The sequence below is a fragment of the Kwoniella botswanensis genome, chromosome 1, assembly GCF_036426115.1.
Source record: "Kwoniella botswanensis chromosome 1, complete sequence".
Taxonomy (NCBI): domain Eukaryota; kingdom Fungi; phylum Basidiomycota; class Tremellomycetes; order Tremellales; family Cryptococcaceae; genus Kwoniella; species Kwoniella botswanensis.
The window spans coordinates 16,719,768-16,743,127 of record NC_088599.1 but is presented as its reverse complement, the minus strand read 5'-3'; the positions used below and the strand labels follow the sequence as shown (position 1 = coordinate 16,743,127).

Below are 23,360 nucleotides of genomic sequence, written 5' to 3'. Positions count from 1 at the left end.
CACAATCATAGAACATAGAACATTGGATCGGAAGTCACAATGGCAACTGTCAAAGAAGGAGATTACGATGGTGAGTTCACTTATTCGTCGATCACGGATTGCTGCTGATGGTGTCGATACTCTTGTCGGTAGGTATCCGAGAGCAGGTCAGAAAGATCATGAAGCAGCCAGGATATGATGATGGATCAGCTGGTCCAGTATTAGTGCGGTGGGTACCCATTTCCTACCTCACTGACCTCGGGATTCAGGCTGATGGCAAATATAGGTTGGCATGGCATGCGTCAGGTAATTTCAGCTTGGTCGAGGTAAGCAACTGTCCAATACCCCAAGAGGGCGGGCCCAACAGCTGATACACTTCCATGGATGCAGCATACTGGAGGATCCAACGGGTGAGCTCAAGGTTGCTTTTCTATCGCGCATAATAGCTGATGATATATATCTAGGGCCGGAATGAGATTTCCTCCAGAGGTAAGCTACGTGACTTGCTGAAAATGGGCAGTCAGAAATCTGACATATCGCTCTTCTATAGTCGGTAGATCCAGCCAATGCAGGCTTACATCACGCCATATCGTTCTGTCTGCCTATTCAAGCTGCTAATCCTTGGTTATCCCATGCCGATTTATGGAGTAAGTCACGGTGATTACTTCGACTAGAATGGGTTTCTCGCCATCCTGCCCTGGAAAGCATAGGCTAATTTATTGGTATTTCCAGCCCTCGCCGGAATAACAGCAATCGAAGCTATGGGAGGACCTAAGATACCTTGGGAACCAGGAAGGACGGATTACTCAACTGCTGAAGCTGCAGCTGAACATAGGGGAGATATAAGTGATAGGTGAGCAGAATCCTCATCGCTCGACCGTCATGATCTCAGCTCATAATTATGACTTATCAGGCTACCTGATGGTGCTCTTGGTGCGGATCATATAAGAGAAGTATTCGGAAGGATGGGATTCTCAGATCGGGAGATAGTAGCTCTTTCAGGTGCACATGCTCTAGGTGAGCTCTACGTTTCCGATATTGTCTGTACGTCAGCTTATGAATGCTTTCAGGTCGATGCCATGAAGATCGAAGTGGTTTCGAAGGGTAAGTTGACTGTGAGCAGAAGTGGTGTAGTCAGCTGATTGGGGAATAAAGACAATGGGTAGTTAACCCCATTCGATTCTCCAACCAATACTATAAATTATTGTTGCGAGATATCTGGAAGCCTAGGCAGTGGGATGGACCATTCCAGTGAGTATCTGCATCGGTTTGACCAGCTTGCAATGATAAGTCGCTGACGGAACACTCCACCAGGTACGAAGCTACCGTCGCTGGTACGAAGTTGATGATGCTCCCAACCGATGTGAGCTGCTCGTTTATGTTGTCAAGCATTGATAATGGATAGCTGATATCTCTCATAGATGGCATTGGTGCAGGATCCCAAATTCAAGCCATGGGTAGAGAAGTATGCAGCAGATCAGGATCTCTTCTTCAAGGATTTCGCAATGGCATTTGCCAAACTCATAGGTGAGCTAGCGCATTCAATCCTAAGGATCAGGTAGCTGATGAAGAGCGATACAGAACTCGGAGTAGAAAGGGACGATACTGGATTTGCTCAACTGGTCAAGAAATCTGCTAGAGAAGGTAAACCATTAGATCAAACCGCTCAGCCTTCTGTTGGTGGATGTCCTTTTGCAGGCGGGAAGAAGAGAGATGCCAAGTTGTAGATGCGGAGTGGAAGGTACCTCATTACGTTGTATTTTATGGTAATGTATCCTTTACTCATTACCTACCGTAAAGTCATTATCCTTCCGGTATCTTGGACTCGTCAAGTATCTTGAGTAGCATACCGATTGGAGGCTTTCGGATACGACTCTGGTAATTGCCAAGAAACCATCCCATTTCACCCATAGGACGTTTCACCAACATCGGTTTATTACGTTTCAGCGAGTCATCCTTTGATCCTCTGTCCTGATTCAGATAGAGGTAGAAAGGATATCATCCTTTGTGCAGCTCTCATCACTCGATTGAATGTGTGTTAGACAGGGAACGTCGTTGGAAAGGGTATACCCCAGTGGTTGAGAGAGATATCATCGTTGTCGTTGTTTGTTGTTTGACGTTGAAGACTGACGAATATACCATAAACATCCTATAAATTGGTGTAAATCAAAGAAAGAGATTAGCCGAACCAACATACCATATGGCCTGAAGAGGAGAACGAGGCATATATTCTTTTGAAATCAACGTAAACTCAATAAAACCTGTAAATCAAAATTAATCAACTACCATCCTCTTGATCCAACATTCTCTATCTTATCTTTCAAAATGCAATTATCAATCATACCCTTCCTCACAATCCTATCGACACTACTTCCAACTTCCCTCGCCCAGCTAGATACCGATATAATATGTCCCGATGGATCTCTAACCGAATACCTAACATCGATGATGGATGTCCTCTTCGTTAATGGACTAACGACATTCGAACAATTGATCGTACATTGGTCAGAAACAGATATGGGATATGAATTCTTACTTGATTTGTATAATTCGGGCCAGAAGTTGACGGTGTTGGTTCCGACCAATGACGCTTTTCAGGAGAGTGGGATCGTAAGTCCGTTTGAAGGGTTGACGGAAGATTGGGGGACGGAATTGGGTGAATTACACCTACTTCAAGGTGGGTACATTTATCCTTCTCTAGGAGTCACTAAGAGAGAAAGGGATGATGATAATGATTTTAATGATATGTTCAGGTGAATGGACGTACGATCAGATACCACAATCTGGACACGCAGTAGCTGCCACTTCCCTCTTACTCGCCAACGAGCTCAACTCTACTGATGTACAATCCAATGCGTACCAGGCGATGGTACTTGAACGAGGGAATGATAATTCGGTGATAGTAAATGGATGGTGGGGAAACGCTACTTCTACGTCGGGACCTTTAGATCTGAGTGGTGCAGGTGGATTATTGGATAATTTGATTATATTACCTATTGATCAGGTGAGTAACTACACGACAAGACCCGCTCTTCTTCATCACTTTTCGATCTCTTTATTAGATATGACAGCTTTTCGCTAAATATATACTTCAGGTCCTATCATTCCCTCCATCCTTGTCTACCGCTCTTCAAGCACCAGGTCTTACCAATATGTCTTCAGCTCTACAAGTGATCGGTAAATCGTCAGACGTCGAGCAGTTGACAGAAGGTGGGTTTACCATATTCGTACCGCTCGATTCGGTTTGGGACGACGAGGTGAAGGATATAATGGTAGATGGAAGTAAAGCACCGGAGATGGTCGGTAATCATGTGAGCGTAATAATAATCATACCGGTACAAGAGCGCCACGTACCAGGTGTGTTTCTATGCTTATCGAGATTGTAATTAGTTCACGACGTCCTATTCGCTCTTCTCACCTATGTGGATTCAACCTTCCACTTTCGAGTTACCCGTCGAATCAAGAGAGAAGTTGACTATACAGTATAATCAAGATGGATCTAGTCCAGTGATATATGGAGAAGTAGAAGCTAAGATAGTAAGAAGTGATATAACGTTGAACAATGGAGTGATGCATGTGAGTTAATTTCATTTCTATTTTCATGTGGTGAATTACTTACTGATGTTTTCATTGATATTAGATCATCGATCAAATCCTTTATCCCACTTCTTCTTCCTCATCCAACAGTACCAAATCAAGTAAACCCACTACAACTTCATCGATACCTTCCACAGCAGATTCCACATCAGCCTCGATCCCTGATGGTTCTGACAGCGATGGTCAAGAAGGAGGAAAAGCAGTTATCCCTGATGCTCCTCAAAACAGTTCTAGTTCCTCGACTTTCACTCTTTCGGTCACGCTCTTGGGATGTATAGCTGTAGGTTGGTTGGTAATCTATTCACAGTAGTCGAGCTGGAAGCAAAGGATGATTGTGTTTGGGTCTTTTCAATATGATTCGCTCTGGTATCGTGATGGGTTTGAAACCTCTACATAGTAAAATTAGTTGATACATGTATGCACTATGATTATACCCAGGACTTTAGAGATGTACAACATATGCATGATGGTAATGACGATGATTATGACAATAATGAGATTGGGTAATAAGTAACACACAATACAAGTTGATGGAAATATAATAGTATATTTACGAACACATCATTCAAATTAGTCTAGTCAAGGCAAATTGCATCAGTAAATGATTGTAAGTTAGTCGATCCTTACTCCTTACACCTATCTTCCCCTTTCCTGATATCCTCTAGTAATATTTTCTTTGTCCTCTCCTCCTCTTCCTCTTCGATTTCATCAGCTCGTTTTCTCTTCAACTCCTCTTCAGCTCTTTTACTTTCTTCCTCTTGCCGTTTTCTTAATCTCTCCGCTTTTGCTTTCGTGAGCTCTTCCAACTGCTTTTTAGCTCGATGACTTCGTTTGATATCGTCATTCGCAGTTTTTAAGTCTTCCTTCTCCTTTTCCAGCTTTTCGTTCTTCGATCGTAATTCTTCCTTTTCAACTTTCAATTCATCATATCCTACTTTCAATTTGTCATTTTCAGCTCTTGATTCTTGTAAATCTTTTTGTAGGGTCTGCCTATCATTGAGCTGGACCTGAAGTCGAATATCATTATATCTACCTTTTTCAGATTCCATCTTCTCAATCAGCAATTTGTTGTTTCTCGTCAGTAAATCATTCTCTTCTTCCTTCTTTCGATAATCCGCTTTCAGTATCGCTGTTTCTGATTTTTCAGTCTTGAGTCGACCGCCCAGTATCGTGACTCGCTCTTCCAACTCTTTTATATCGCTCTTTAAAGCGTTCTTCTGAAATCGTTCGGCATAGAGGTCGTCTTTCAATTGTATGATCTGTGCCTTGAGCTCTTTGATCGTTGATTGCAATTTCCTGCTTTGCTCTTGAGCTTCCCTCCTCGCTCTCTCTTCTTGTGAAAGAAGAGTCTTCAGGCGTGTTTGACCTTCTTCCGCTTCTTTGCATTTCGTAGTCAACACTTGGATTTCGATCTTGAGTTGTCCATTCTCTTCGCGAAGTCTTGTAATCTCGCAGATCCGTTCATGGTTAGCATCGTTAGTAAGTGTGGGGGTAAATGTTTTCGAATCATTTGAAGAGCTTGAAGGTCCGGTCTGACTTGCATTTGAAAGGGGAGGATGAGCAAGATTCACTCTGTCAGTGGGTTTGGCCGTATCTTGAGATGAAGTAGAAGTACTATCTTTGAGTGAAGGAGAAGTACCATTATTGTCAGTAGAGATTAGACTTGCAGGGGACTTTGATGAACTTCCTTGACAGCTAGTCGAAGCGGAGTTGATGGAAGTATCGCTCTTCTGTGCTGAGGAAGAAGAGCTGGTATTGGTTTGACTCTTGGCTTCGGCTCCTATCAGCTCATCGTAGTCTTCAACGATAGCAACCTGTCCTGGCATGGTATTCGGACCTTTCGCTTTCGCTCTGAAAGAGCTTCGGGTTCTCATAGATGATTGTGAGCGAGAAGTGGAAGCGGTAGAGGAAGGACTGGGTCTGTGAAGTGTCGCAGTGGAAGTAGAAGATAATGAAGTGGAGCGAGAGGGGGTCCATTCCGTCTCCGAACGAAGCTTGTGAATATAAATAATGTAGTCAGCTTAGTCCGACGGGACAATGAGTAAGCAGTTACGCTGCAATACCATATTACTCACTTCGTATCGCTCTTCTTCCTCATCCCATCCATCTAAGTCCGTTTCTGTCTCATATTCATCTTTCCTTTTCGTTCTTCTCTTGGATTTCCCTTTCCCTTTACCTGCAGAAATAGCACTCTTTGGACCATGATTATGGGTTATCAGATTACCGTTTCTGATACCAGGATCGCCGGATGTTAGATCCCAATCAATTTTCCAGAATGACTTGGGCTGGATAAAAGGAGGATGTTCAGATTTGAAGGTGATTTGATGTTTACAATCCGATTTGAAAGCATAAGAAGGGGTCTTTTGGCCATGATGGTCACATTGAATGGTGAACACTGGATTTGACTTGGCAGGCCTACGTGCTGTGACGTATCTGTATCCTTGACCTGAGACCAGATCGTTGATTGCTAAGAGGAGATCCGGATAAGTAAAGGAAGAGCGTAGTATCCTGTTGATGGAGAGAACATCTGGTACGGCACAGAGAGAAGGGGACATCTTGCAATTGAGTTTGTTGAGAGGAAGGGGTTGAGCGTGTGGGACCGTTCTGCCAGACGTGGGCGTGAGATGAGTTCCACCTGGCTTGAGCCATATAGCCGGGGGGTATGAAGAAGTGGAAACAAAGAAGAGACATGAAACCGCTTCGAAAATATCGATGTTGACATTTCCATACCGTCCACACACTCGATACACGAGATGAAGATGACGTAAGCAGTAACGGGTTGATGCGCTCGGACGTTTCATCCGAGATAACGATGAGAAACAGTCAACCACAGTCATGTCCCTCCCGCTCCTCTTATCCTTGAGACTCTGTTCATCCGTGAACAAAATAAGTATCACGCTCTGTGAGAGACCAAAGTGGACTTGTTATGTGGATTCATATTATTGAGTGTCTCGCTCCTTGTTAGTTGTGAGAAACTGGCCGATTTTGTTTGTTCGCATAGGATTTTTAAGGCGATTCGGAGCCCAGTCAGGATGGCTTCTCCGGTGCAATGTACATATTAGCATAAGAGTTTAAACGATCATCGTGGCTGGTACTCAGGCCCTGTGTCCGTCGTGATGTATGCATCGTGTTGTGTAGCGTCGAGGGGCTCTTCGACTCTCAGGATATAGCTGGGGCTAAGGTGGCCAAAAGGTTGTCTGCATAGTGTTGGCAAGTTGAGAAACATTGATTACTTCTTGCGACTCCTGTGTCTCCTCGCGTGACGTGCGTAAAGGACTGCTCAAACAAGCACAGATGATCAGTCAAACCTTCTTCGAAGAATACAGTACGCCATACGTTGTATGCGCTATCGTACATGACATCAGCGTTACATCATGCTAAGCCCAACCTTACTTCTTTCCGAACTAGCATATAGTTGCGTTGATAATATTGAGTCCCTACATTCTTCAGGCATCCGAGCGTTTGTCCACCCAATGAAATACGTTGACACAGTCTTTCTTGCAAGACGAACACACAAGTATGGAGAGGGACAAATTCATCGTCCCCGGTACACCCCTTCCTTGGTCTTGGGCTAAAGCGGAACCGCCTACAGCCGACCCTTCTTTGATTATGTACAATCCTACAGGCATTTTTGCCTTCATGCCCGATAACAGAGGAAGGAGTTGTAAAGTGAACGAAAATGATCAACCGAACTATCTGTTAGCTTTCAAGACCGAAGATGGCACAGTGGTGAGTTAATTCGGATGGAGCGATCGGGAGATCCCCTTAGACCAGATCTGATGTGAGTTATGGACTGCTTCCAGGTTTACCGTCAAGATGTCGTGAACACGTGGTCGAGTGTACTTGTACGGGCTCTCGTCTCCTACACAGTCGTACAGAACACTCGAGAAGTCGATCCTCAACCTGCCGAAAGTCAACGAATTATGGAACAATCTCAGAAAGACTACGAAAAAGTATGTTGTGTCCTTGTTGTTGATGTTAGTAAGGGAAGAGACGGCTGATTTTCTGGATGAGATCCCAGTGGCAAGCAATATTTCGTGAGTGCTGCAGCTACCGACATTTGACGTGTATGGGTACTACATTGTCCGATGAGTTCCAGCTCAAAGGACCTTCAAATCTGCTGCTAGCTCTCATTGCCTCTCTTGCGATATTGCAAGAGTCAATAGGCTCATCTTGTCCCAAGAACACTAAGCTGATCTGATCTCACATGAATGTCAGATGAAATCAATTACTCGATTCTGGCCATCATAGGATTTGAACAAGAGGGTCAACTACCTTCACGATGGAAAACCAAAGGTCCATTCAACAAGCGTAATATAGAAAATTACCCAAAGCGGCTCACGTCAGGGTCTCGACCTGCTCTTCTAACTACTGCGTTCCTCGATCTTTGTGCCGATATGAGCGTGTGCAAAGAAGCGAACGAATACCCTCAAGGTCTTAACATGCTGTTTGAGAGAGAGGGAGAAATGGATATCTGCTCTCGTCTCCGAGCGCAAATAGTCGACGATGAAATCATCCGGAAATTGAAGCTTCTTTCCGCATCTATCGACTGGGGTGACCGATCTAAGGTTAGTGACATGATCTTCACAACCATGATAATTGGGCCGTTGCTGAATCTTATCTTGGAAAGGTTCAAGTCCCAGATTATGTCAGGCAGACACTTGATTCACTGAAAGAGATTCGAGAGGCTGTGGACCAACTTCTGGCACTGTTCTGCCTCTCGCTTCTCATCAGAATTGGTTATTTTGTGTACCTAGCATTGTACGATGACGAGTAGCTGAGAATGTCCAAGTTAAGTATGGATGAAGTATGGGATGCGATTCGTCGATGATATACATAGCACGATATTGTAAACAAATGAGTTATGTTACACTCTCCCATCCATACGTTCCCTGCATCTGTATTGTAAACCTGACCCCTTACTCCTTGCTCTTTTTCTTTTTCTTTGAATCGTAGTGAACAAATGATCAGCGCAACTCTCCTACCTATACAGAGTGAAATCGACTTACTTTCTTATCACCTGTCTCACCGACAGGAGCCACAGCCACTTCACCATCCTTGTTCTTCCTCTTCTTATCCTTCTTTTTATCTTCGGCTGGAGTGGGCACAGGTAAAGTAGCAGTAGCCGCGTGGAGGGTCGAGGGGTTGACTTGTAAGGGAAGAGCGGTGGTGAGTGGTTTGGATAATCCGATAGGTCCGGGCTGAGTCATGTCATATTCATATGTTACTTTCATATCAGCATCATATGCAATTGGAACAACTCGTGAATCTTCGATGGAGTCATTCACAGAGAGAGTTTCAGATGACAGTGACTCACCGACTCATCCGATTCTGAATCATCGCTATCATCCGTACTATCTGAATCACCTCCATCTCCCACCCCAGCAATCAACGTAGGATCAATGACCGCGTCGTTGGTGACTCCTGCCGAAGAGGATTGTCCAGTTACGGCAGGTTTGGTAGATGCGTAGATTTTCTCTTCTTCGACGAAATTTACTTGAGCTTTGGCATACGCATCTTCGTACACCTACATCAAAGTATTAAGTATCAGATGAGGTCAAGGTCAGCTTGTGTCATACTAACGAGGATACAAATATACGAGGATAGGCCATAAGAGGCTCACCCAACTTACCTTTCTCTGAGCATCGGTCAAATCCTTCCATTTAGCACTGATCACCCCCAAAATATCCTTATAGGACATTCCCGGATTCGAATTCCTAATTTCATCCCTAATCTCGTTTTGGAAGAAGATATATGCACTGGGTGGTCTTTTAGGTGCATTTGGATCCTTGGGTTTCTTCTCCTTTTTCTTCTTCTCTTTCTCCTTCTGACTGTTCGCCTTGAGTAAGTCGGAAACCAGTTGACCATTGGGTAAGATGGTATTTTGGAATATGGACAAATCGGGTTTGTTCAGTGATGAAGGTGATAGGGAAGTGTACTCTTCGATTACTTTGACACATCGGGTCATGGCGCTTGCTATCTCTCTGAAAGAGGCTATCATCTAAGGTAAAGTGAGGATATATAAGTACATGAATCAGTTGGTGTTGTGAAGTGACAAATAGATCTTGGGGCGATGATCGTCCAGTGTAATATAATGAATGAACGACTACCCACCTCTTGCCTCTTCGCTTCCATCTCTTCGTACGTTGGGGCTGACATGGTGTATGATGTGTTCTGACTGCGATGTGTTCCATGATGTGAGTGAAAAACCAATACGGAAAATGAGAGAGGGTGGATGGGGTCAGTCGGCGAGTGAGATGGCGAGTAAGAAGAGAACGTCGGTCAGCTTGGATGTGATCCAGCAGTTTAGAGAGATGCGATGTTCCTGCGATGGACCATGAACCATGGACTCACGGATGTTTGTTTGTTGTCGAGTGGACCACCTCCACCAGATTCAAGATGATATGAGGATCAGGATGTTTGTAAAGACGATTAAGAAAGGTGATTACAAAGTCAAGTTGAAATGGGGGAATACAACGGGAATTCTAACACTCTAACAGCAGCGGGGATGACTTGTTTATCGAGATTACAAATCCAGCCCTTCAGTGCGGATCACGGGATTACAACTTTGTTCTAATGGGAATATAATTGTGGCACTAATGGATTGACATATGAAACAAATTGAGGCTGTGTTTCAGAATGAGGCTTAACGGGTAGATGCATGTGGGGGCCCGTGCTTATGTATGTCCGTATGTCCACTTCTTTTTGTATGGGAAAGAAAAATGTTGAATCATGCACACAGCACACTTCATATGCAACATCGAGAACTGACTAGAATACTACACTCCTCGCTCTCATATGGACTCAGCTGCCGGAGAATAGTAAGAGCTACATACCATAGTACACCTCACCTCGACCAACCTTTGAACCCACATACAAAATCGACAAAGGAGCTTTCTCGATCGATTCGATTCAATTCATCATCCGCACATTCCCGCTCTTCTTCTCATCAAATCCACTTTGACCAAAGTGCATCGTCTCTGATACATTCTATTGCGAAGATATAGCCATCATGTCATCAAGACTATCTCACGATTTCCCATCGTCCAACTACGCACCTAACAATCGACAGTCATCATATACCAACCCCTACAACGACGCACCACCACGTAATTCGCTGTACTACGAAGACGGAGAAGATGCCGATGAGCCATTTGACGTCAGGGCAGATTTCGACGGAGTAGGACCGAAATGGAGTGAGAGGAATGGCGCGAAGAAGGAAGGTAGTGTTAGGAGCGGTGGAGCATTGGGAATGGGTATGATGGACGATGCGATGTGAGTTGATCAAATTAAAACTCTACCTTATTGACTTCGATAGGATAGCTGATGGAGAGCCGTCTGGAGGGAGATAGATATAGACCTGTATCTACGCATGTAGCCTCTTCTGCATATGGCGATAGCAATAAGGGCGCGGCAAGTAGGGAGGAGATGGTATCGGTACCGATGCTGGGGCCAGAGTGAGTGGTATTTTGTTTATTTGGTCTTTCTTCCCTCTGAAAGAAACAACAGCTGCATTACGGTTCCCTATCATGGTCTATGATATCATTCTGTTTCGTATATTGGTACTGACTGATGGCCTGAACATCCAGATGGCAGAAATCAGAATTACACGAACTGTCGCGCCGTGGTCAAGCTGAACTCCGAGGTGATAAACGCAGTAAAGCATGGAAGGAGTGGACGAGGGATCAAAGGGGATTATGCGGTATAAGGTGGTTGACCAGGAAGGTATTGGTTTTTATCATATTTGCATTCTTAGCAGCGTGAGTGTTGTCGAGTGGTCAATCGAAGGATCAATGCTAAATCAATAATGATGTTTGTTGTACATATTTAGCCTAGGGATAACGCTCTTCTTCGTCATACCCCGAGTACCGAACTTTGAATTTTACAAAGAATCACCATTTACAGTTGATAATTCGACCGTATCGTTCAATAGAGTACCTACTAATTTCTCTTTTGCTGGGACTCTCAATTTATACGGTGAGTGATTGCTATCCGACATACCACCTTCACCACACCATCCCGCTGTGGCATGTTCTCTGTCGGTGAAGTCAAACAGCTTTCCTTTCATACTTCTAACCTCACATGCATCTATCAATCTGGACACGGGTGCTGATCGTGCCTTGGTGTACTTTTCAGGCGACGGATCAGGCTCATACCTCCCCATTCACTTTACATCCCTTCAAGCTACATTGTACGACGAGACGACCAACAAAGCTATTGCGGAAGGAGATTGGGGTAGTCATTATATGGATCATAAAGATCAACAACCCGTACAGCTTCCTGTGAAGTTCGAGTATAGCGCGTTGAATACTTCGGATACTACTTGTGAGTGATATGACCTCCTTGCGGTTTATGATTCACCCAACAGGAGACAGAACGGAGGCAGAAGGGGATGGGAACGAAGAAGGAGAGGCAGAGGAAGAATTGAAGAGGGCGAGATCGGACGATATAAAGAGGGAGGTAATGACAGAGATGAACAGAGGTTATGAGAAGAAGTCGTACGCACAGAGAGAGAGAGAGAGAGAGAGAGAATTAGCAAGAGGGAGGGGATGGAGAATACAGCGAGAGCGAGAGGCGAAGGCGGAGGCTCCAAGAGAAGAGTGGTAGGGGAGGAAGAAGAGAAGGAGAGAGGACGGCAACTGACTGAGAGGTAGTTCTTGCTGACATCCTGACTCAGGGAATGACATGTATCAAGCTTGTGGACATAAATGGACGGGAACGACTAGACCAGGTGAGCATAGCACAATAAATCAGTTTGATGATGTACTGATATGATGGTATTTGCAGATCTCAAACTCCGTCTCGTACTCAAGATGGCAATTGTAGGATTGACGAATAAACCCGAGATATCTACCCAAATTAGTGACGTGGAATGTCCGTTTGAGCTCGGTACAAATAGTGTATAAGGGGAAAAGAGCGAAGAAGGCAGGGTGATAATGATGATGATAGTTCTATTCTCTTACCATATCGGACAATGTGATTCCATTTTCATTTTCATTTTCATTTTCATTTTTTATTCAACTTGTTGTTCAATAATACGGTATCATGAAAACATATGAATCGCATTCAGACGTACACAAATGATGATGGATATGACAACATATAACATATATAATTTAGACGATAATACAGCATAAATACAACGAATTATAAAAAATATAGAAAGCACAACCACGACGTACAGTATATTGACAATCTCGCATCCTACAACAAACCCCATTGCTAAATGATTGAAAGGATAACATGATATGATCAACATTGTTCTCTACCTTTTTGGATATCTTCCAACAACCTCCTTTTTTTCTCCCTCAACTTCATCTCCTCATTATCAATCATTAACTTTCTCTTCACATCCTCTTGTTTTCGTCTATCTTCTTCCATCTCACGCTTCCTTTTCTCTTTCTCCCTATCGGATCTGATGGTCTCTTCTTCCTCTTTTAATTTATCCAACTCATCCCTCGCCTTTAAAGCTTTCCTTAGATCCTCTATCTTGTCATTGGCTTTATCGAGTAAGGTTTGTAGCTGACTTTCTACCTCCTTACATTTGTTGTGATTTAAGACCGTACTGGTGGTCCGACCAGTTGAGCTTTTACTGAGAGCCATGATTTCTTTCAATCGATCTCCTAATTCCTTGATTCTCTTCTGGTTAGCTTCGTTCTCATCAATAAGCAATTGATTATCTTTTTTGAGCTTTCGTACATGCTGTTTAGCATTTTCATGATCAGTATATAAAGTATCGTACTTGACTTGTAGATCTTGATCAGAGGAAGTATGTTTGCCGTACGTGAGCAATCGCGAGATTTCACTATTAGTGGTCGTGGTGCTGCCACTATCGGACGGGTGATTAGCGAGGATCGGTGAAGATGCTGTTGAATTGCTTTGTGCGGCTGACTTTGAAGTGGAAGGGGGCGAGATGGGTGTGACGGAGGGTGAAGATCCACTGGAGGAAGGAAGGGAGTTCAAAGGGTCGTTAGGTGGGTGGGATGAATTGAAAGACTGTCAGAGTAGCTATTCAGTCAATCTATCATTCGTGGTAGGATACATATCCAACCGATTGAGGGTATACCTACCTTGGTCTTGTCGGATGCTGTGGTGATATTTTCTTTACTTGATCCTTGCTTACTCGGTCTATCCTGTATATTCAGAGGGATAACGTCAGCTCGAATGCACTCACAAGAATGCAATTGTAGCATTCACTAACCCAATATTTCATATTATTCCAAACAGCTTCGCCTCTACAATTTTTCATCTTACCGAGATGGTGAGCATCTTCCTTCTTCTTATTAGAGTCTCGATCTTTGATTGTACCACTGGCTGGATCACGTCCTTTGATATTCGGATAATCGCTCTTCTTCCCTTTCGGTCCATGATTATGCCCCTTCATCTCCCCCACGACCTTCCATGGACCATCCCCTATATCCGAGGATTTGGTTTTCGGATCGAAGGTGATACTATGTTCGCAATGTGATTTCCAGTAGCTCGTGGATGTGGGTGGTCCATAATGGTCGCAACGAAGGGTCAATGAAGGATGAGACTTATTTGGCTTATCGCCAACGCCAGTCACGTAGGTATAGTTGGGAGAGGCAAATCGATTGAGACGTAGTTGGATTTCATCGGATTTGAACTTGAGAAGGGTGGTAAGCATATCAGTCGAAGGAAGAGGGCATGATGAGGTCATACTGCATAGATCACGAATTAATTTCACATCAGCATGGAAGTATGTGAGAGAGGGACGATCAAGTTGAGGGGAAGAGAAGAAAATCGAAGAGGGAAGGAGGAAGAAGTGAGGGTATATTTGAATACACATTTTTAGCAGTTTACTATACCAATCTTGAATTTAGTGTCCAGTCCAGTCAACCATACGTTTGCACATCATCATACATGGTACCTCATTGCTGTACGGTGTAAATGAGGCACCGTTGGTCTGTGCGCAGATCCACAATCAACCTATACACTACCAACTGTAGTCAAGTGTCAACATGAGTATGATTTCATCAAAATTCAAACTTTTAGATTCCCTTTCAACCCCTCATCGTCCTCACTCTGGGATGTACAAAGGAACCGCGTGATGATCCATCCATTCATCAATTAATCCACCACAGGGGTAATCCAGCAAATCTTGATCCGACCCCTTTTACATCTGTAAGCCAGATTATCTTCTCCTTTCTCAGCACTCCTAGATATCTAAATATTAATCAAAATTTCACATAGACAAAAGAGGTGAATTGAGATGGTCGTTGACAAATCTCTATATAAGATCGAATGTTTAGTTTGTAAATCACCTCAAGTGTTCTGTTAGCAATATCATCGTATATTCTGCTCCTCTTTCTGTGCCTTGAACAATCTCATTGTACTATATATCATGCTCACAAATCTATTTGTTTCTTCTCTTGTACTGTGTACAAGTCTACGTAAGTACCTTCCTTCTTTCGTCAGTAACTCATATGTTCTAAGCTGACGTGATGTCTAATATCTCATATGATCAGTCATCAATGCCACTCCAATTTACAAAAGGGATGTAGGACCATTGTTTGGTCCTTCGGGTATACCTTCTCCTGATGATATTGAGCAGCGTAAGTACGACAGAGCAATGCACTCATCTGGACCAAGGACTGTACTTACCACTTAACTTGTTAGACCACCTCGATTGCGGATACGTCGCATCTATCATGACACTCGCAGATCGAGCTCCGCTATACGTCAAATCTCTAATAACATTTGATGAAGGAGCAGGTTTCAATTCGATAGAACAAGTAACATCGACATGTTGGACTTTACCTAAAGATGAAGAAGGTGTTAAATCTGAAATTAGGAAAACTCAGTTGAACGTTGGGGATGTGAGACATCGTAATGATTCAAAGACTGATATCTGGTGAGTCAGCCTATCATCCAAACACTGACATCCCTTATTTATATGCACGTTGGATGACCTGTTTATGTGATATCATGTTTAGGTGGCCAGGAGCGTTATACCAAGCGCCAATTCATCAAGGTATAGTAACCGATCCAAGGGGTGAAGGGGGTATGCCATCCCTCGCACCGGGAGTAGCAATGACGATGATCACTGGTAAACGAGCTGAGGGAAAGGAACCTAAAGATTTAGAAGATTTCTGGCAAATTATACTAAAAGTTAATGAAAGTCCTATGGTACTTCAGACCAAAGCCGAGGGATGTACTACCCTTTGGGGTGCACATGCCTATGCTATTACCAAAGCGACTGAAAATACTCCAGGAGATAGAATGTAAGTAAACAAATAATCAAATCAGTAAGACTTTATGCTGATGCTGATCGATGACGGTTGATACCCCAGGGTCGATTTGATCAATACCAATGGAGAGAGAGAACACTTAAAAGCCCAACAGGTATTTGACGATACAGTGTTATTGGTCAATTGGGTAGATTATCCTTCGTTCGTAGATGAAAGAGCACCATAGATAACATTGATGCATTGTCTATGACTTCTTTTTCATCTTCTCTGGCACGGGTAAGATCTCGCCGTTCTCCGGTGAGAGGACTCCGACGGGGTTCATTTGTGTTATGATGGCCTGGTTGTCGGGGTTGTTTAGCATAAGATTGCGCACGCAAAGCAGAGCGTGCTCTCGAAGATCTGAAATGGATGTTATTAGCAAGGCAAATCGGAGGGGCTCGACGAGAAGAGACAAGGCGCAAACGAAGGCGGATAGAAATAGAGTGCAAATAGAGTAGGAGCGAAGTGAAGAGGAACACAAGTGTGAGGGAAGGCGGATAGGAGAATAGTGGAGGCGGGACAGCCGACAATCAAGGGATGAAGAAGAGGAAGAATCATCTTTCGGATATAATTATGCACTCACAAGGATTATTTTCGTCAATCTCCGTCATTCCCAAAACCAATTGTATACCCTCACATTCTCTGACCTGATCTCCCACTGAGGTATCTTCGAAAGTCAGTACACCGAGTAGTTGGACTATATTCCGTTTTAGATTGGAGAACGGTTTTAGTTCTTCTGATATCGGTGTGATCGTGGCTGAAGAGGTGGGTTGTATTCGAGGATTGATACGGGGGAAGAATTTGTCGAGAGAACGGAGAAGCTCTGTATTACAAACACGTCAGCCTGGCATTGCATTGTAGACGATAGTACGGGAATCCTCTTATTGCAGAATGCGTTCCCAGGCGAAAGAAAGCTCCGCGGAAACCATTGCTTGTAACACTGTACAAGCGACGAGACATACCTATGGAAGGTTTGACCACACCTTCTCCATCTTCACTGCTCTTCATCACCTTCACCATATCCTCATCTCCCGCTAAATCATCATCTACGATGTCCTTGGAATCTTTCCTAGCCTGAACCGACAGACCAATAGCACTCAACCCTTCACAAACCAATATCAACCCTTCGAACACTTTAGGCAACCTCGGATCGTCCTGTCCCGAATTGATACTTATCGTCGTGTACCTCGATAGATTGTGGAAAAGCGGTATGAGGAATAAATGTGGACTTGGAGAAGGAGGTGAATGTCGGGAAGATGATAAGTGAGAGTCGAGTATCTTTAATAAGACAGTTTGAGAAGGTGTGATTACTTCTGAGGTCGTGCCGAGGAGATCGAATAGTTGAGGATGGAGAGAAAGATCAATGAGAGAATTGAACATTGATGCGCTAATGCATACAATCATATAAGTCAAAACGAATCAGCAAATATGACTATTATCAGTTGTTTGTCTCTATATACATGGATGATGGCTTACCCGAGTTCAAATAGACCGTCATGGATTTCTACCCATTCGTCCATCCGATTTAGAATCTTGGATAACCACCTTATACCGGGTTTTGACAGAAGCAATTTCCTGAGATTGATGATTTTAGGCTGTTGAACCCATATTGTGCAATGGGAAGTGACTCACAATCTAGCTTCACTACCTCTCACGATGTTATTGAGTAGATGCAAAGTAGCGTGATTGGTCTTTGTATCCCTCGAGTCGAGTAAACGTCTATATCATATAACATTGTCAGTATAGCACATAGTCCTTGCACGACACCTGAAGAATGTTCGAATTATAGAACAACTTACATCATCACATCGTCATCTCTTTGTCCGGAAAGATAGATTTTAAGGTATTTATCCGCCATCCGGTCTGCACCTGATTGAGAGGTGGACGGCGAGATGAGATTACATAGTAGTTGAGCAAGTACCGATTGGAATGTGAAAACTATCAATTACGATTAGCATGGGCAATCAAAGATATGAGAAGGAGCAAAGTACAGTTCGGATCTTCAATTCGAACGAAGGTCGAGATATTGAATATTAACCTTCTTATCGATAATTCATGCTGTCTGCCTCCGATATTAGCTTGTTTCATTCACACCACCATTGGGAGATTTCTATTACTCACTCAGCTCTATCTTGGAATGCTTGTATCCCAGCTATCAAATTCCTCTCCAGTTTACCCAATGCCAAAGCAAGTTGGATCCTCGAATCCTCTGATGCCCATCCTTTCCTATCGTTATTGGCCGCTTGACTGGGATCGAAAGCTTGCGCTAGTCCATCCCAGAATGTTGACAATGCTTCGAATATAGTCTCATCGTCTTCAATGTCGACTAATTCTTCTCTGTATGGACATTCGAGATATGAGCTCTTTACTTTTCGAAACAAGGGGGTTTGACATACCTCTCATCCAGATTATGTGCTATATACCTGGCTGCTTCCTCCGTCTCTTTCGCTATGTCCAAACACCCTTCGTCGGATCTTAGAATAGCTTCTGCTCCTAGTGATAATGCAGTTACCAGGTCTTTCATACTCTTTGATGCATAGCGAAGGCAGAAAGGCAATGGTAAATAGGAACAGAAACCAAACAATGTAAAAACGTTCGTGAATTGTATGTATGATGGTGGGGCTCCTAATCACACCCACTCGATCGAATAAAGTTAAACACCCAAGAGAGCGGTGGTGCAATATCTATTTTCTTTCACGTTTATCTCTTATCTTATTCGATATATCGAGCATATCCCCATTTACCAAGTCACCTGTGTATAGACCCAGTCCTTCTGACTCAAGATGTCGATGGGACCTCCCCCTCCCCCGTCGCCCACGACCAACCGTTTCCTATATAAAACACCTTCCTCCTCAGGAGATAAACGACCACCTTCTCCTTCACCTATGAATTCCTCTTCTCTCGCTCCTGGTAAAAGGCCCGTCGTGGTCTTGGGGGTATGCGCGATGGATGTGAAAGCAAGGAGCAAAGCTATGAGGGAGATTTTAACGAGATTAGTGGACATTGAGAGGGGTGGAGTGGATGTCAAGATTTTTGGAGATGTCGTTATTCTTGAAGAAGGTGAATTCAATTCATAGAAAACTTCAGATCACAGCTGACGTATGATGTATGAACAATGTCATAGATATATCACACTGGCCACCTGTTGATGTCCTAATATCATTCTTCTCTACTGACTTCCCCTTGCCCAAAGCCATTTCCTATACCCAACTGCCCAACCGTACCCCACCCATATCAATCAATTCCTTATCTATGCAATCGCTCTTATGGGATAGACGATTGGTGCTAGCGATCTTAGATCATATTGGCGTGCCTACACCGTCCAGAGCGGAAGTTTCAAGAGATGGAGGACCGCGTATACCCCGGGTCTTGAGGCGGAAAGTGAGGAGGGACCTCGGACTGGTCTTACCTGGTCCTAAAGCAAAAGATGAAGATGAATGGGGAGAAGTGGTAGTTCCCGAAAGATGGAAGAACAAAGCGAAGAAAGAACAAGTTCCTAGAGGTAGAGAGGTCATCCTAAGAGAGGATGGTGATGCCATTATAATTGATGGGAAAGTTATCGAAAAGCCCTTTGTAGAGAAACCGGTTGATGGAGAAAATCATAATGTTTATATATACCATCGAGGTGGTGGTGGAAGGAGATTGTTTAGAAAGGTGAGTGAAAGCGATCATATAGACCGATGTGTTTATTGATGACCGTAGGACATGTAGGTTGGAAACAAGTCGAGTGAATATGATCCGAATTTGTACCACCCCAGAACGATTGGATCATACATATACGAGGAGTTCATTAACGTGGATAATGGTGAGTAGGAGTTGCTGTGATACCCCTCTCCAGGTTTATGCAGAAGGCTTCTAAGCTGACATCAAATCTGCTTTCGCGGTACAGCCGAAGATATCAAAGTCTACACAGTCGGATCCAAATTCTATCACGCCGAAACACGTAAATCACCCGTGGTTGATGGTCTAGTACGACGAAATGCAGATGGGAAGGAGACCAGATTTATCACCCCTCTGTCGGAAGATGAAGGAAGATATGCTAAAGATGTAGTTGAAGCTTTCGGACAGAGAGTTTGTGGATTTGACTTGCTTCGATGCGAGGGTGGTTCGAGGAGTATGGTGATCGATGTGAACGGATGGAGTTTCGTCAAAGGCAATCAGGTGAGTCAACTGGCTGTATAGTGAAGACAATGAGCTGACATGTTCATCATCAGGCATATTACGGTAAGGGATATATTTATTGAGTGTCGACAATTATACTGATTGTGCGATGCATCACAGACAAAGCCGCTGAGATCCTATCCGGTGTCTGCCAACTTGCCCGAGAGCGAAAAGTCCAAGCTGGTCTACCAGCAGTAGTAGCCGATGCTGAAGCAGGCAGTGGCTCGACAACATCCACTCTGCGAGCTACTGTGACCGTACTTCGTCATGCTGATAGAACACCAAAGATGAAGCTTAAAGTGAGTCAAACCCTCTTATACTTCATACCGTCTGCTTACTCTCCTGTCCAGTTCTCTTTCCCTGCTCATGAACAATGGTCCAAACCATTCTTACGATTACTCCGAGGTCACCGAGAAGAGATCATCCTACGTGATACCAGACAACTACAATATATCTTAGCTGCTGCCGAAGAATCTGCTCAAACTCCCGGAGTAACACCTGAAGTGATAACCAAACTAGGTCAGATTCAAGAAGCCCTGGGCAAGAAGATGTCTTTACCCGGTACGAAAGCCCAGCTCAAACCCAGTTTCGCTAAGAAGAAGGGTGATAAGGATAAAGAGAAGAAGGAGAAAAAAGACAAAGAAAAGAAAGGATCGGATGAAGAGGATGAGTTGACCGAAACTGAGGGAAAGAAGAAGGTACATGATTGGTTGAGAAGGGGAAGTTCTTCTGGACCCCATGATAATCCAAATTCGAATGATACTCAAACTGAATCAACTCTATCGACAATTACCGAAAGTACCAATCCATCTACGATTGACAATACTACTACTGCCTCTGACAGCTGTACGTCACAAACTCCAGAATTGAACGGGCAACCATTAGGAGATGATGAGATACCGGAAGGACTGGAGAAGATGCAACTTGTTGTCAAGTGGGGCGGAGAAAGTACGCATTCCAGTAGATACCAATCGAGAGATTTGGGTGATGCGTTCAAGAAGGTGAATTTAGCTCTTTCAGTGAATTCACTTGGGCTGACGAACTGTTATGACTTAGGATATCATGATTATGAGTATGTTGACCTTACTATATGCTACGATTCGCATGCTGATTTCATACAGACAAGGATGTATTGAACAATGTCAAGATTTACACTTCGTCAGAGCGACGAGTTATCGTGAGTGTTAGTCTGCTGAAAGGTAGATACGGAATGCTTATAGATATGGCTTTTCCAGAACACCGCTCAAATCTTCGCCAACGCGCTTCTTGGTCTGGAAGGCGGTTCATCTCATTCGTCGACGATAGCTGGTGGCCGTAATCCACCTGAACCATGTCCTCAGATCAGTCATCTGATCCAACGAAGAGATCTGCTTGATGACAATAACGCTGGGAAGGAGAAGATGACTGAGGCCAAGAAGAAGCTTAAGGTGGGCCAGCTAGATTTTCAGCGAGGAATGGTGATAAGCTCATAACCGGTATACGTTATAGATCCTTTTGCGGACTGGTGAAACTGAGAAACGACCGGAATTAGCTTGGCCAAAATCGTTCAAGAAAGAACCGGTTGAAGTTGTCAAGGTGGGTTGTGTCATTACACGTCATCACCATTGAAATTGTCAAATACTCATCCTCAATGATGGTTAATAGGATGTAATCGAACAACTTACCGAACTTCGATCAATTATGAGACGTAACTACGAGAACGGTAACGTCGAGAAGATCCCTCAACAGAGATGGTGTTCTGGTGATTCACCTTGGTTGTTCAGGGAAAGATGGGAGAAGATATTCGAAGATTGGGTTGGGGTGAAACAAGAGAAATTTGATCCTTCCAGGGTGAGTTGTGCATGACTAGGTGATTAGGCCATCGACTGACATATACATGATCATTATTAGGTGTCCGAATTATACGATAGTGTAAGCTTCCCTGAGTCCCTCTACCATACGAAAACAAGCTTACATGACCCTTTGTATTGCAGATCAAATACGATAGTCTCCACAATCGAACATTCCTCTTCGCAGTATTTGATCCAGAAGGTAAAGGCCAAAACTTCAAGCCGGGAGTGGAGAATCAAGATCGACGTGAGTTATCCATTGTAATCATAGAGAGTATACCAGCTGATCAATCGATCCTGGTAATTAGGACTACACGATCTGTATGGTCGAGCCAAAGCTCTTTTCGACCTGGTCGCTCCTCAGGAATATGGATTCGATGCTGAGGCGAAAGAGGAGATTGGAGTTTTGACTAGTTTACCGTTATTGCGAAAGGTATGGGAAGATCTGGATGAAGCTAAGACTACTGGTAAAAGTTTGGCATGTTTCTACTTCACGTGAGTGCCTCCTCCTCTTCAAAAGCACTTAAGAGCGGTCAAATCTCTATGTGATGATACTGATACCTTGCATGTCTTATAGCAAAGAATCCCATATCACTACCTTTGTTCACCTCCTACTAGCTTCCGGCTTGCCATTCACCAATGTCCGTATCCCTGAATTGGACTATTGTTCACACTGTACGATCGAACTCTGGGAGAAGAGTTCAGGGAACGCTTCGACAAGAGGTCAAAAAGATTTCTCCATTAGATTGAGTATAAGTGAAGGTGCTCATTCACCGGCTGTATTGGATAGTAATGTTGATGCGGTGAGTTGGTCGTTAATATCCATCTATATCTATCCGTCCCACCTCCCTCTAACAGCCCAAATTCCGCCTCTCCGACGGTCCGACGGGGGTTTCCCCCGGGTATATTCTAATCTATTGGGTCCCAAGCTGATATACTATTCCATACACAGAGACACAGTCTTACTGTTCAACCGCGTAAGAAGCTATCCTCGCATATCGACTACGACTTAGCTAGACAATGTTTCTCCAAACACTTTGATAAGGGTTTATCATTCTCTACCACCCCTCTAGAGGTGAGTTGACGATTTTTTTTCCCTTCAATATGATCCGAATTGACATTGTTATATAGGGAGACGAGGTATATCTTAAGAAGCCCATCCAGGACGAGAGTGTCTTACCTTTATCTTCACTACATTCTCGTGCTGGTGAGGAAACTCCTCGGATGATTAGCAGTGCCAGTAGTGATAGGAGTCATCCCGGTGCTGGTGCTTCGGATGGGGGATGGTAAATCCAGGGATGTGGCAAACAATACTAGGGATCAAAGGGGTTTGTAACTCTGTTATACCGATCAACTTATTTATACACATGTACAGCATCTGAATAGACTCGCATGCAGTAGAAGATACTTGTTGCACCAGCTATGAGCATCGTATTTATACATGAGGAGTACTGTAGAGGATCAAGGGAAGTAGTACCATTGGCAGTTTGGTGGTATGATTGGATTACGTAACAGACAGCTCGGCCCCATCTTAGCAAATTGGGTG

General features: G+C 43.8%; 10 protein-coding genes across 10 annotated transcripts; 6 read left to right on the top strand and 4 right to left on the bottom strand.

Moving 5' to 3' along the window:
- Nucleotides 1-39: 39 nt before the first annotated feature.
- L199_006334 (uncharacterized protein) lies at nt 40-1,706 on the top strand (the record flags this gene model as incomplete). The annotated part of the gene is made up of 13 exons (XM_064892034.1): nt 40-70; nt 133-208; nt 266-305; nt 370-389; nt 444-468; nt 530-626; nt 712-832; nt 893-996; nt 1,050-1,083; nt 1,135-1,230; nt 1,294-1,342; nt 1,401-1,506; nt 1,561-1,706. The coding sequence occupies 13 exons, from the start codon at nt 40-42 to the stop codon at nt 1,704-1,706; spliced, it is 945 nt and encodes a 314-aa protein (XP_064748106.1).
- A 598-nt stretch (nt 1,707-2,304) lies between these two features.
- L199_006333 (uncharacterized protein) lies at nt 2,305-3,886 on the top strand (the record flags this gene model as incomplete). The annotated part of the gene is made up of 5 exons (XM_064892033.1): nt 2,305-2,656; nt 2,733-2,983; nt 3,075-3,290; nt 3,370-3,555; nt 3,620-3,886. 5 exons carry the CDS (start codon nt 2,305-2,307, stop codon nt 3,884-3,886), a joined length of 1,272 nt encoding a protein of 423 aa, XP_064748105.1.
- Nucleotides 3,887-4,199: 313 nt separating this feature from the next.
- L199_006332 (uncharacterized protein) lies at nt 4,200-6,131 on the bottom strand (the record flags this gene model as incomplete). Its single annotated transcript, XM_064892032.1, has 2 exons — nt 4,200-5,570; nt 5,652-6,131. 2 exons carry the CDS (start codon nt 6,129-6,131, stop codon nt 4,200-4,202), a joined length of 1,851 nt encoding a protein of 616 aa, XP_064748104.1.
- Nucleotides 6,132-7,095: 964 nt separating this feature from the next.
- Nucleotides 7,096-8,353, top strand: L199_006331 (uncharacterized protein; the record flags this gene model as incomplete). Its single annotated transcript, XM_064892031.1, has 5 exons — nt 7,096-7,305; nt 7,380-7,529; nt 7,598-7,613; nt 7,795-8,144; nt 8,207-8,353. 5 exons carry the CDS (start codon nt 7,096-7,098, stop codon nt 8,351-8,353), a joined length of 873 nt encoding a protein of 290 aa, XP_064748103.1.
- Nucleotides 8,354-8,495: 142 nt separating this feature from the next.
- Nucleotides 8,496-9,735, bottom strand: L199_006330 (uncharacterized protein; the record flags this gene model as incomplete). The annotated part of the gene is made up of 5 exons (XM_064892030.1): nt 8,496-8,519; nt 8,586-8,777; nt 8,894-9,103; nt 9,209-9,577; nt 9,691-9,735. 5 exons carry the CDS (start codon nt 9,733-9,735, stop codon nt 8,496-8,498), a joined length of 840 nt encoding a protein of 279 aa, XP_064748102.1.
- Nucleotides 9,736-10,588: 853 nt separating this feature from the next.
- Nucleotides 10,589-12,482, top strand: L199_006329 (uncharacterized protein; the record flags this gene model as incomplete). The annotated part of the gene is made up of 7 exons (XM_064892029.1): nt 10,589-10,851; nt 10,929-11,033; nt 11,166-11,336; nt 11,408-11,553; nt 11,713-11,901; nt 12,254-12,307; nt 12,364-12,482. The coding sequence occupies 7 exons, from the start codon at nt 10,589-10,591 to the stop codon at nt 12,480-12,482; spliced, it is 1,047 nt and encodes a 348-aa protein (XP_064748101.1).
- Nucleotides 12,483-12,828: 346 nt separating this feature from the next.
- On the bottom strand, nt 12,829-14,254 carry L199_006328 (uncharacterized protein; the record flags this gene model as incomplete). The annotated part of the gene is made up of 3 exons (XM_064892028.1): nt 12,829-13,572; nt 13,647-13,709; nt 13,778-14,254. 3 exons carry the CDS (start codon nt 14,252-14,254, stop codon nt 12,829-12,831), a joined length of 1,284 nt encoding a protein of 427 aa, XP_064748100.1.
- Nucleotides 14,255-14,938: 684 nt separating this feature from the next.
- Nucleotides 14,939-16,011, top strand: L199_006327 (uncharacterized protein; the record flags this gene model as incomplete). The annotated part of the gene is made up of 5 exons (XM_064892027.1): nt 14,939-14,987; nt 15,063-15,149; nt 15,214-15,448; nt 15,531-15,818; nt 15,888-16,011. The coding sequence occupies 5 exons, from the start codon at nt 14,939-14,941 to the stop codon at nt 16,009-16,011; spliced, it is 783 nt and encodes a 260-aa protein (XP_064748099.1).
- An 18-nt stretch (nt 16,012-16,029) lies between these two features.
- Nucleotides 16,030-18,348, bottom strand: L199_006326 (uncharacterized protein; the record flags this gene model as incomplete). Its single annotated transcript, XM_064892026.1, has 9 exons — nt 16,030-16,184; nt 16,408-16,647; nt 16,787-17,211; nt 17,301-17,399; nt 17,457-17,543; nt 17,624-17,762; nt 17,816-17,886; nt 17,946-18,161; nt 18,221-18,348. 9 exons carry the CDS (start codon nt 18,346-18,348, stop codon nt 16,030-16,032), a joined length of 1,560 nt encoding a protein of 519 aa, XP_064748098.1.
- A 259-nt stretch (nt 18,349-18,607) lies between these two features.
- L199_006325 (uncharacterized protein) lies at nt 18,608-23,104 on the top strand (the record flags this gene model as incomplete). The annotated part of the gene is made up of 19 exons (XM_064892025.1): nt 18,608-18,884; nt 18,949-19,236; nt 19,312-19,478; nt 19,536-19,629; nt 19,714-19,985; nt 20,039-20,048; nt 20,106-20,284; nt 20,336-20,986; nt 21,042-21,057; nt 21,107-21,162; nt 21,221-21,412; nt 21,474-21,560; nt 21,630-21,815; nt 21,876-21,896; nt 21,959-22,061; nt 22,123-22,309; nt 22,392-22,617; nt 22,767-22,889; nt 22,946-23,104. 19 exons carry the CDS (start codon nt 18,608-18,610, stop codon nt 23,102-23,104), a joined length of 3,294 nt encoding a protein of 1,097 aa, XP_064748097.1.
- Between the last annotated feature and the right edge of the window lie 256 nt (nt 23,105-23,360).